The 13,379-nt window shown below is 44.2% G+C and overlaps 1 protein-coding gene across 1 annotated transcript in view; it reads left to right on the top strand.

Moving 5' to 3' along the window:
- Window positions 1–261: 261 nt before the first annotated feature.
- TXLNB (taxilin beta) overlaps window positions 262–13,379 on the top strand; it is a 28,069-nt gene continuing 14,951 nt past the window's right edge. The window contains exons 1-4 of the mRNA XM_009705595.1: window positions 262–658; window positions 2,622–2,713; window positions 6,513–6,683; window positions 11,813–12,007. Of these exons, the coding sequence (XP_009703897.1) occupies window positions 262–658; window positions 2,622–2,713; window positions 6,513–6,683; window positions 11,813–12,007 (855 nt within the window). The remainder of the gene's footprint in view (window positions 659–2,621; window positions 2,714–6,512; window positions 6,684–11,812; window positions 12,008–13,379) is intronic.

The raw sequence follows: 13,379 nt of genomic DNA, 5'->3' as shown, positions 1-13,379 counted from the left end.
GAGGTTTTGATTTTTAAGTATTAGATTTGGGCAGGCTTTTCCTCTTGGAAAGTATATAATTTGCTTTTCTCCCCACAGGCAAATCACCTTGGTTGTTTGCGTGACATACTTATCAAGCCAGAGTCAAAGGATGAGCTGCCGTCCCAAATGCCGCACAAAATCACTCACGTGTTGGCCGAGCTTTGGGAACAGTTAGATGACTAAATCCGTATGCATTTACATTAACCTTCCATTTGTTTGCTGTCAGGTACTGCACCAAGGATGGAGAATGACCAGTCTCCCACCTTGCCCGAGCAGGACATCCAGGGGCAAAGCGGGGACAAACCTGTCCCTGGCTCGCAGCCCCCTGCTCCAGCCCCCACGGAGCAGCCAAGTGCCCAGCCCGAAGCAGCCGTCTGCGACATCTCGGAGGAGCTGAGCCGGCAGCTGGAGGACATTATTAAAACCTACGGGTCTGCCACGAGCCTGATGGAGAACGTTCCTGAAGGAACCGACAGGCCGGAGAAGGGAGAGCTGGGCAGCGTGGAGGATGCGGAGTTTGAAGATACAAATGAGGAGAGCGAGAAAGAGAAGCTGGCTCCTGGTGATGCTTCCAGAGCAAAGGAGCCCAGCGGCAGCAAGGAGCAAAAGCTGGAGAAGAAAATCCTGAAAGGACTAGGCAAGTACTTGCATGCTTACACAGCACTTCTGCAAAGAGAAGTGAAAATTCCCTGGTCCGTGCTCTTTCCCGTGTTAAGTCTCTGCCGTGGATGACAGGGACCTCTAGTTACCACCGAAAATTAAGGTGACTGGTACAACTTTTCTCTAACTGATAATTATTTTCAGCAATTACCTGACAGATACGTGTAGGCTATGTCAGATATTAGTCCTTTTAAAAAGACAAAAGCTTAGGATTATATCACACAATTCCAATGCACTATTGGGCCGCCCAGCCTAGTTAGCCAAAGCTGTGAGTCTGACCACGCACTGCACAAAGCTGCTTCTTAGCCAAACGAAAACCTGCCCTCTCGTTTGTGCCTCAGTAAATTTTTTCTTCCTCAGGTATGACTTCTCACCGGTCATAACGGTGCTAATGGTGCTACTGTGTGGTGTGGGAATCTGTAGAACAAATTCACTGTCGTGCCCAGGTTATTTTTCATCCAGCAGACCTCCGGACTCATCACGGGCTATATGAGACTATATTGTCTCTAAGCACAGTGCTTAGAGAGCACCTCGGCCATGGCAGGGCTCTGATAGCTGAGCTAGAAAGAAGTCTGAGGGAGTTTTTGTCAAGTATGTCCTTTCAGCTTGGCAGCCACTAGAGAGCAATGCAGTTACATCTCCATCTAGCAAACATGTCATTTATGTCCCTTCCTACATTTAACTCCCGCCAACCTTCAAGCCTCTCCTCTGCGTGAGAACCCAAACCCAACTGAAGACGAAGCCTATAGAAAAATCACTGCAGGGTGTTCTTACAGGCAAAGGACTAAGCATAGGACAGGGCCTGGATTTTTTTTCCCCCAAATTCCCTGAATGTCCAGAAAAAAGTTCGTTCCTCAGTTTCTATTGCCTTGGCTTTGGTGCAGTTATTAGTACCTCTCCAAGATCAGCGGTAACACTACCAAAGCACAGTTCTCCAGCTGGGCTTGCAACAGTTTTCACTCCAGGATTTGATTTTCACTCTCTTCGATTTATTTATACTGGTGCTGTAGAGAGAACTTAGCATGAAATAGTGACTTTTCTCCACAGGCAGTACTCCTGCACTGCACTAGACTTGAACTCGAAAATGTCCAGCCTAAAGCAGAAAGCAAATTTGTTTTCCCAGCCTCGGGAAAGAGGAGCATTTGGAAAAGTAAGGCCAAGCCGCCGACACGGCAGCCATCCTTATCTCCAGGGATGCCAGGGACATTTTGTATTTGATGAACGAGCAGTGTTCAAGCTCCAGCTCATACTGAGGGCTGAAATGAATACCAAGAGGTATTGGAAGAGAAGCCACACACAAATGGCTACACAGTGATTTAGCTGTGCACGCCCGGACAGTTCCTAGGCTGTCTCTGATATCCATCTCTTCACCAAGTCAGGGAACTGATTTACACCACCGTCACGTAGCCCAGACCTGGCTGGCATTACCCGCGACTCTCTTGATTGTGTCCATCCACACCACAGTCTCCATACCTAACTTTTATCTTCTTTATATCTTGTACAGGTTGAGCAGCACAGGAGCTGAGTGCACCAGCTTTGATCAGTTTTTGCTTGCAAAAAAGATGTGGTTTCTGAGCCTTCAGGGTCCAGGCTCTTTTCATCCAATTTCAGTCAAATGTGCCATACATGTGACCCAGTCATGTTGCAAAAACATTACACGGAAATCAGATTATACAAGACAAAAGCATTTCACAGCCAATGCTTTTGCTAGAAGACAGCACATTACTGAAGTCTGAAATGGAGGAAAATTCAGGCATGTTTGTTCTTATGGGGAGAAGAAAAACCCAGAAGTTCACAGCAAAAATTATTTCCTTCCTTCCAAAATGCCTCATTTCTCCCTGAGTTTTTACAGATCCATGCATCAGACAACTAATTTCATAACAGCACATCAGCTACAAACTACCTCTACCACCAAATCTCTGCTTCTTTTTTTTTTTAAGGGAAGGAAGCCACCCTGCTGATGCAAAGCTTGAATAAGCTGAATACTCCAGAGGAGAAGCTGGACCTGTTATTTAAGAAGTATGCTGAGCTGGTTAGTACAGCATTGGTTCTTTTCTGTGCAAACTGTCTATACAGGAACGTATAAAAAAACATATGCCATGCAGCGTGGTCAAACCTCATGTAGTAGTAGCATCTGTCTTGTTAAGTGAATCGCAAAGTAATGGTCAGGGTCAAGTAATCAATTATGGGTGAGAAGGAGAAAAAAAAGTAAAAACTGAGGAAAACAAGCTGGACTTTTTATTAAAAAGTTGATGAGGCAGAATATTTGTACTTAAAGGCAAATCTACCAAACCGACCCACATTGGAGATGAGTGTCTAAGGCTCCTGCCTTCACCTTCTGCAAGGAGTTTTGCTTACCTTTGTATGCAGGTATTGCTTTAAGTTATGTATTGGTAATTTAATCAAAATGAAAATAATACAAGGCTTAGTATGAAATGTTAGGAAGCAGAAAATCAGAAAATAGAGAACTGCGGCTCATCATGAGATAAACCCCAACACAGTGAAATGAAGAGTCAAAGCCCCTGCCACCATAATGTCACCCCTGTAACAATGTCACCCTCCTGACTCTGCTCTTTCCACACTTAAGATGGGTTATTTTCAGATCAAGTTTTTTCTTCTAAGTAGTTAAAGGGCTGTATGGCCATAAGATATGGAAAACTTACAAATGAAAAGGCTGCAGCATTTTACAGTTTGTGGAATGCTGAAAAATGTGCCAAGCAGAACATTGATTTTGTAATTGGTTTTATGCACAGATGCATCAATGTCTCATCATAATGTGAAGTTCAGCTTTCCCTTTTTTCATGTAAAATCCTCTGATTTCATAAGTTGGGCTCAGGCTGTTTATGGTTTAGCTCATGCTTAAAGGGACTTCATGCCCACAGATTAACAGAAATAGGTCGTCTTCTTCCTCTGTTGTGTACTTGCCACTGCATTCAAACATCATTGGAGCGCTGTATAAAACAGGGGCCGTATTGCCAGTAGCCCACGCAAGAGAAAGATGCTAAAACAAAAATAGTGTGCAACGTCACTAAAATAAATCCTTTTAATAAATACAACTAAAAACTTGTTGGAGAGAGCCTTACACTGCTCTCTCAGCACAGCTGAGGGTTGTAGTGTTGTTAATAACTTACCAGCAGTCCGTTGTAGTAGTTACCACTCTCTGCTCCCTCTTGTCCATCCCCATCACACACTTCAGGTCACTTTTTGCTTTTGCTGAGTTGTTTTCCAGCCGGATCTGCTCCCTGGTCTGGTGAACCCTGTGGTGCCACAAGCACTTGTCGCAGCATGGCTCGGGGGACGGTGCAGCTGCGTCCTAGGCAATGGTTTCAGCTGCATTGAATAGTCCTGCCGCTGGCTGGGTCTTCAGAGCCTGCCTATACTCAGGGACCCTATGGAGCACCAGCGCTTCCCCGCAGCCACCCAGCTCTATGATATTTAACTGTTAGCACATGCCCTGGTACAATTTCTAGTGATGGGTACACCAGAAAATGGAAGGCATCAGGGAAGAGCATGGGCTGGTGTGAAGGAAGCCATGCCTGCGGGGATGGTAGCCGTTTGGGTACAAGCTGTGCCATGCCACTGGCCATCAGGGAATATTTTATTCACTAATACTGGTGTAGGCAGGGTGGTTGGGGTTAGTAAAGGAGGCTGTGTTTTACTTCAGCTCTTGCCTACAAACAGCTGTCGCAGGATTGCTTGTGACTAGTTTATTTTCAGAGGTCCTGAGGGTCTGGCAAATGCTGGGTGCAAGAACTATGGACTAATAAATAAATATGAGTGTTGTCATTGTCCACAGTGGGCGTCAAGATAAAACCTTTTTTTCCTAAATTGAAAGTTTATCTCTCTAGGTCAGCCTTCCAAAATAGAATTCCTTCTATTTGTAGTTAATTTTAGCTAATATTTCATTAGTTACTCTTAAAAATTTATCATTGGTGGCCCTTTTGTCATTCCTATTTACCAGTGAATTCCCTCGTTCAGTGCAAAAGCAACACCGTATCTTAGACATTCTTGAGAACTTTGAAATATAAGTTTCCAGCGCAAGTCATTTTTATGGGAAAAAGGAGGAAAAAAAAAATGCTTGGAAGACTTTTCATATCACGATTAAGACCTATTTTATTCTAAGCCCCCTATCTCAAGCACAGCTTGAGCAAATCATCTACAATTTGGATAAATCATTATCCGCTCAGCACAGGCTGCACATGCAAAATGTGAAGCAAAACGAACGTTTTTTGTGGTTTTAGAAGGGAAGGGGCCAAAATGAAGCTTATAAAGGAAAACAAATCTCAGCCTTAATTACAGAGAGGCTATTTTTTCCCTACTTTTTTTACAATCCTGGAAAAATTATTTCAGCTAGTGCAGCTTGATTAGATGCAAAAGCCACTATTGTGATCTACGAGGGTAAAAGCACACAGTACACATGCTGAAAGTTGGGCACAAAGTATAAATATACTGCAAGCTGGTGATTGCATTGTTTTGTGGTATGCCCAGCCGCGGTTTGATGGATAGTACACAGAGCTCTGTACTGTAAGCATAAATTGCAGAACATCTGCAGAAAACAGATCCTCGGGTAGAGAAAGTGTAAAATACGATGCCTGTTAACTGTCTTGTTTGAGCTGCACATCATTCCCCTGCTCTCACAGACTTTCGCAGTCATACTGGGGTTAATAATTAATACTAGTGGCACTATGTTATTAGACAATGTAATCTCAATAGCAACTGTTATTAAGGTTTGCACATTGCAGCTCACATGCTGCTGGTTTTCAACCAGGAAACATCTGGACTTCAGAAATATCTCGCAATGTATGCGTGCCGGTAATACAGCGAGAAGGGCTGCTGTGTGTTGGAACGGGAGATGAAATCTCTAAAAGCCTCGGAGGGGAAATGCTTCTTTGACGTGACTGTTAGGGTGTTAATTTGCAGTGTAGGAAATTTTTTCTAAAACAGCCAGTGATAGGCACGTGTTAGACTAAAGGACCAGTCTGCACAGGGGCTGCTATTAGCAATTCGGTTGTTGCCCTTCATCCCTCCTCCAAATACACCCTCCTCCTCACCAGCCCTCCAGGGAAGGCAGGAGCCACGCACCCACAGTTACAGCAGGTTCCCAAGTGAACGTCAGGGACTGTCCATGTTTTCCTCAGTAATTACAGGGAGCCAAAGAGCCCAAAAGGTGTTTGATTCACCGTAACCCACCCCCATTGATGGCAGGACCTCCAGAAACACAACTGACGGATGCTCCTACGTGCTCCTGTGAGCGAGAGGACCCTGGCAAGAGGAGGTGCCCGTGCGTTGTCTTCCCTGAAGAGCATTCTCCTCCATCAGCAGCAAAGCTCCCACACAGACAGCATCCCGGGGCTCTAGCACCTCTTTTGCTGTTTTTGGGGGTTTTTTTTCCAGCAGGTTCCTGGGTATCTAGGAAGCTGCTTCTTTTTCAGGAAGCTACAAAACAGAATGAGCAAGTATTGTGTTATCTCATGATCTGGAGAAATCTCACCGCATAAAGCACTACCAGCTGCTCCAATTCCTAACGTTGAAACAAAAATAAAAACTTCACAGCTGTCCTTCAAAGAAATTCAAACCAAAGAAGGAAGGGTGTGACAAGAGCATTAAAAATTATGCTTACCCACCAACACTACAGCACACTTGGGACTGTTGCAGTGAGCAGGCTTGGGACTCCCTCCAGGTCGCTCGTTCCTCTCCCATTAGCACTGATAAATACAAAATATTTCCTAAGAGCTTAAGAAAGTGTGAAGATTTTCCCAAAACCAAAAGAGCTCATTTTCTTTTCTTTCCTGTCTCGCTTTGTTTCATTTTATTCCCTGTTCCCCACCCAGCTCGAAGAACATCGTGCTGAGCAGAAAAAGCTCAAGTACCTGCAGAAGAGGCAGGCCCAGATCACCAAGGAGAAGGACCAGCTGCAGAGCGAGCACAGCCGAGCCGTCCTCGCCCGCAGCAAGCTCGAGAGCCTCTGCCGGGAGCTCCAGAGGCACAACAAAAACCTCAAGGTGAGTGGTGGCCTTATCAAGGTACCCGGCGGTGAGGAGGGAAGAAGATGTTGATGCCTTCCCATCTTGCCCTAGTACCAAATCAAAGAGATGCTTGCATCCACACGTGCAATGTATAATTATATATATATATGCTCTAGTCTTGAGGCCCGTTTACACCAAGACCTCTTTATTCCTTGTTTGGAAATATCCAAGCCCTTTTGGACGTTGAGTTTGCCCACGTTAGCTGTAAGCCCTCCTTGCGTTACCAGGGAGCTCAGCGCAGAGAAAACCCGTGGTGCTAACAGACCCGGTCCCTGAGACTGCAGATGCGAATGCGTGTGCGTGGACAGAATAACAGGAACTCCAGCTTTGCTCCAGGGGACTCACAGAAGGCTGGCTGGTGTTTTCATGTAATTTGAGCGCTTGGGCATTTTCAAGTGATCTGTGAGGGTTAGTGAGTCAGGACATTTGCCTCAAGACATCAAACTTCAAGACAGGAAGAATGCCAGCACTGTTTGTGGAAGTCGTTTGAATTATGAGCATCAGTTCAAAAAGGAAATTTTCAGGAGCGTTAAAAGGCTGGGATCCATGTGCCATGTCTGCCTATTGTTTGGTGCATCACACCATTTAAATGTGAAATTTATAATATGATTATGCTTCTTGAAAAAATTTAGGTTCAAGAAGTGTATTTCTGTTGTGGTCTTCCTTTTTTTTCTTGAATACATGTTAGTGACTGTGGTGGTATTATTATACAAAAAGCCTCTGCTTTGATCTATTCAAAATCCTTCTTTATGGGGATATAGTTATGTATGGAATTACACATATGAATTGTCAGCAGCAGGAATTTCACCTGATATAACCTCTATTAACTGTAACGGATTTTCATTCATTTCCACCAGCTCAGGAGCTGGCCTTCAGGGTCTAGCTCTGCCTTTCATTGTACGTTGATAAGAAGATAGTCAGAAGGAGGAACGGCCACATACACACTCAAACTGTGCACTCGTAGAAGGACAAAAGCACTTCAACAGATAGTTAGGAAAAGTAGAAGCACATCTCTGTGTGCTCAATTATAGTAGTGCGAAGGAGTAGTGCCAACTGAATTTGTGCCTGTCATTTGTACCAGACCTGAGCTGTACCTCGATATTGAGCCATACTGATTTACCAGACCATCTCTGGGCAAAATCTTTCAACAGAAATACAAGCCAATTTTCAAGTGATTTAAGAGTATAGGGTGTGGTGCTTTGGATAGACTTAACTAAGATTTCTAAAACAAACAAATCATATCAGTGGAACAAATCAGTGGAGACTAGGCTGTAGAGAAAAAGTAACTATATTTGGAAAACATATTTGGAACAGGTTTTGTTGAATTCCTCACATGATTTCCCAGCTACCATATGCTTATTAATCTCACTACTAGAGAGCATGGGTTTTCCTTTATCTTTGCATATAAATACTTTATTACACATTCCATCTTTACATTTAGGAAAGTCTCTTTCCAACTTCTTTACACTTGTTGGACTTTTTTTACTTTGGGACTAGGTCCCCTAAATAAATCTATCAATTTCAGTTCTGATTTTTATCCTGTACCTATGCCAGGTAAGCCAGGAAAGGTACCTGAGCTGATCTGGTAGTAGGAAGAAGTGCTCAAATTTTGGCCACTCCTTCCTAAGAATTTCAAGACCTTTTAAGAAACACAGAATACTAGCTTTCCTCTGGTTCCTGTGCTTTCAGCGTAAATAAAAAACCCCAAAGTTAAATAAGACGGTAAGACAAAATACACTTGCAGAATGAATGAGGATTAAATTAATAAACAAAGGCATTCAATATCTTTATCCAGTTTTGTCTCTCTAAGAACTTTAACATAATTCTTGGAATATTTGCCTTTAAGCTTTAGCTCCTGGAGATCTGTGAGTCTCCAGAATCTTGTCTTCTGTTTATTTAAATGAGTGCAATTTTCTTTCGCTTATGACTGTACTGAGAGGGCCCAATACAGGAGAATCCATCAAATGTTATTTTTAAAATCTCCTGCTTAAGTAATTTTTATTTTGGTTTTGGCAGGACAGAGAAGCTGATTCATAATTTTTTAGCACTTGGGATTAGCACTTCTGATTATGTTCCAAAGCATGGAAAATAAAAATTGTAGGAGATTGTGTCATTTCAATAGCAAAGGAGAAACCTGGCCTGTCCAGATCACGAACCTCCTCTGACCTACCATGTGGTGTATTTTATGCACATCACGTCATGTAAATGTTGTCTTCACTCATCTGGTGTGTGGAATTCCCATTAACTGGAGATCGGTGCAGCCAAGTGGTGATGAATACGCAATGCGGAGCTGCACTGAAAATCCACAGGGCAGAGCAGAGAAGAAAAATTTCTGGTTAGTATTGGATACTGGCCTCAAAATCTGACTTACTTACAGCCCAGCTATTCAGATTATTTCCTTGCAGTTACACTTCGCAGCAGAAAACAGATGTTCAATTCTCCCTCCGAGAAAAGTGGAGTAAATGTTCGTGAAATATCAGAATGCGTTCCCACTGCAATAGAGAGTAGCTCTGCTAAGACCAACAGCAACTCATTTCTCTGTGTGATGTTTGTGTTCTGCCAATTATCCGACAGTTTGGTGGCTACTTAGCATCTTGTAGTGACATGAACATCTCAGGTCCCTTGTTCTTCCTGCTATCAGGCATTAAACAATGACTTTCATACAAACATCACAAAAGTCAATAGCTTTGATTACAGGCTCAGCTCCAAGCTGACTCAGACCATGGTGCCTAGGAATGATGAGAACGGTTCATTGAAAATGAGGAGCCCACACTCATATCACCTTGGCTGATATGACTTCAGCAGGCCAACAGTCTTCTTGAGTTGTCCTGGAGAGGCATAAGGACCAGAGACAATCCTGCCCTTCTATTTGCAAATGATCTCACATTCCAGTGAGAAACCCCGAACTGCAAAATATCCTTGTCTTAATTTTACAAGGTTTTATTCAATGCATCCTTACAATGAATGTAAGAACGTTCATCGGTCTGGCTGAACAGAGAGCTTTGGCTGGAACTCAGGACAAAAAGGAGAGTTTATGGCCTTTGGAAGAAGGGGCAGGCACCTCAGGAGGACTACAAGGGTGTCGTGAGGTTATGCAGGGGGAAAATTAGAAGGGCCAAAGCCCAGCTAGAACTTAATCTGGCTTCTGCCATAAAAGACAGTAAAAAATGTTTCTGTAAATACATTAGCAACAAAAGGAGGGCTAAGAAGAATCACCATCCTTTTTTGGATGCGGGGGAAACACAGTGACAAAGGCTGAGGAAAAGGCTGAGGTACTTAATGCCTTCTTTGCCTCAGTCTTTAATAGTAAGACCAGTTGTTCTCTGGGTACCCAGGACCCAGAGCTGGAAGGCAGGGACGGGGAGCAGAATGAAGCCCCCATGATCCAAGGGGAAATGGTCAGCGACCTGCTACACCACTTGGACACACACAAGTCTATGGGGCCAGATGGGATCCACCCAAGGGTGCTGAGGGAGCTGGTGGAAGTGCTCACCAAGCCACTTTCCATCATCTACCAGCAGTCCTGGCTAACTGGGGAGGTCCCAGTTGACTGGAGGTCAGCAAATGTGACGCCCATCTACAAGAAAGGCCGGAAGGAGGATCCGGGGAACTACAGCCCTGTCAGCCTGACCTCGGTGCTGGGGAAGGTTATGGAGCAGATCACCTTGTGTGCCATCACACGGCACGTACAGGACAAGCGAGTGATCACATCCAGTCAGCACGGGTTTATGAAAGGCAGGTCCTGCTTGACTGACCTGATCTGCTTCTGTGACACGTGTTCTTGTGTAAACTGCGGAGCACAGCAAGGCTTCATGGCGATTTCTGTGCACTACGATATTATTAGCACGCATGACTCCAAGACTTTCCTCCCGTCATCCAAGGCATTGTCATCTCTGTCACTGCGCGGTCAGCAAAAGCACAAAGGTCCCCCACCTCAAAGAGCAGTTGTCCAAGATCAGGCTTGTGTTGTGCATGTGGAGGAGAAATAGGGTCATTTGGTATTCACCTTACTTTAAAAGTAGGGCCAGAATCCACACCTTTCGTGTCCCATTTATGATATAAATTATACCTCATTAGAGTCAGCTAAGGCTTTATTCAAGTGTATTTATAGAAAATATCCCTATGCAGTGTTATCAGAGATTTTAATGTTAATGACTATGCTAATTGAAACCTTAGCGATAATGCCATTTGCACGCTGTGAGGTCGTTTCTTAACGTGGTTCTGGCATGATTTGTCACTCCAGCAGATATGGCCCTAGCCACTGTACGTCAGGATTATCTTCCCCAGAAGGGCAGACTGCCCTGGAAGCAAATGAGTAGGGTATAAAAGTAGTCTGTATTTCTGGATCCAAAGCAATGAATCCAGATTCTTTCTGCATTGTCTTTTATATAAACAAATCCAAACCAGAATTTCAGTAATTGGTAAAATAAAAAAAAAATAAAATCCATCGATCTTTCTCCAGGCAAAAATTCAGATTCTCTGCTTTGATTCTATAAGAAACAGCCCACAAACTTTCCTTGATTCCATTACCTAATAAATTAGTGCAAATGTTCATGTCAATTAAAAAGTTAGGGAAGGAAAATTGAAGAATTGGGAGGGATTCTACAGAAAGTGATGGCTTTCTCTTAAAAATGAAAATACCAAAGACCGTAAATTTGATGAGAGGATTCCTAGTTAAAAGGAGGCATTTTAAAGGGTGATTTTTTAATGCAATCAAAAAGAGTCCTGATAAAAGAGCTTTTGACTACTTCCACTAAATATCTTCTTCCAAAGCAAAACCTGTGCTGCAGTATCATGAATCAAGCCATGCATGTGTGTCCCCTTTTCCAGGCTTGCTTTGATCTGAAACTCAGCTCTACATCCTTCTTTATAAGTGCAAATTCTTAGTTCCCTAATTTTTTCAAGGCCACTGTGTAATTTGGTCTGTAAATTTAGAATCATGCCTAATGCTCGAGCAGATGAAAGCAAGAAAGTCTCCAAAGAGGAATGCAAACACGTATAATCCTTCTAAGGGAAGCCTTATGCTACTCTGAAACAGCATCTTTCTGGAACTGCTTATTATGCATCCTACTTACATGACTGTGTTCTCTGCCATTTAATAACAGGAGGAAACAATTCAGCGGGCACGGGAGGAAGATGAGAAGAGGAAAGAAATAACTAATCATTTCCAGGGCACGCTGAGTGAAATCCAGGCTCAGATCGAGCAGCAAAGCGAGAGGAACATGAAGCTCTGCCAGGAGAACACAGAGCTGGCAGAGAAGCTGAAAAGCATCATTGACCAGTACGAGCTGCGGGAAGAGGTGAGCCCAACGCCCGGGCTGCCCGCGGGGACAGGCAGCAAACCCGGCTTCCCCCGGGGAACACAGAAAGCAATCCCAGCCTGTCCTCCCCGCTGGCTATCGTTGAGGTGTCTCACGGAGGTAACGAGGGTAGCCCCCACCACGCTTTGCCCTCTGAGAGGGATTATGCGTGAAGCATAATCGGACTCGGCGTGGCAAACTGTTCGCGCAAGGACTTGGGTGGGCCAGCACCCTGCCTGCCTGCGGCACCCACGGCAGCCTGCGAAGCTGCCCCCAGCCCCCTCACAGCTCCCCCAAATCCCCGGGGACCTCTCCCAGCACCCCTCTCACTGCTTCCCCCCACGGCCCCACCTCCCAGCTCCCATCTTTTTTGGTGACGCCAAATATACTTTTGTTCCCTCCAGACACAGGTTGCTGAGCAGGGCTCTGTTGTAAACGCTTTGCCCTTTCCCCAGACGCAGAAAATTAAGACGACAGATAAAGGAGGCCCTTTGCACTGGAACGGGTTCTTCTTTGCAGGCACAATGCTCACCACAAGATCTAGCAGATAATAGACAGACGGGAAATTATTCTTTCTGTAAATGTTAGAGTTGGTCAGAAAATTTTGACACAAAAACACCCCCTCCAGTAAAATCCCAAACTACCTTTTTTTTTCCATTTATGACAAATGCTAACAAATATCACAATAGGTTTTTTTATTGTTACTAAATATGTTTATTGTGAGCCTCAGTGCAATCAGACAACATTATCATACTGAATAAAACATAAGTAATCTGTCCTTACAATCTGGAATGCCCGATACAATACATGCATTTCCAAATCTGTTGCATCATGTATGAGGTCTTATGCTGAATGAAGGAAATGTACGTTCCTGTCTTGTGGTTTCTCTGAGAAGAAAATGTTAAGCAGAGGGACGCGCTCAGAATACTTGCTCCTGTGAATTTTATCTAAATGAATCAAGAGTGAAGAGGGCTATCAGCAACAGTTACCTCCTGAAGGTCACCATGGAGGTTCATCTGGGCTGATCTCCTCCGCATCCCCACTCACGTACTTTCACCCAGGCCCTCCGAGCCCACGTTGTGCGTGTGCGGCCAGAGCCAGGGGGACGTACGGGGCTTGGATTTACCGAGAGGACGGCATGAGCTGTGCACATGCTCCCAAGTACTCCAGGTGCAATGTATATGATAATGTAAATGATAAATGCATTTATCCACACAGTGGCTTGCATCTGCTGACCACTTAACAGCTCAGAAAAAGTGTCCCCCCCCAGCATATTTATTATTGATGAGCAATTATTTGATCTTCAGTTACATTGAATTATACTGATGACAACGTCATATGTAGACCATAGAACTGGCAAAGATACTAAGGC

The sequence above is a fragment of the Cariama cristata genome, unplaced genomic scaffold (assembly GCF_000690535.1).
Source record: "Cariama cristata isolate BGI_N322 unplaced genomic scaffold, ASM69053v1 scaffold7728, whole genome shotgun sequence".
Taxonomy (NCBI): Eukaryota; Metazoa; Chordata; class Aves; order Cariamiformes; family Cariamidae; genus Cariama; species Cariama cristata.
The sequence above is the reverse complement of the archived record's forward strand: the minus strand, read 5'-3'. Positions and strand labels throughout refer to the sequence as shown.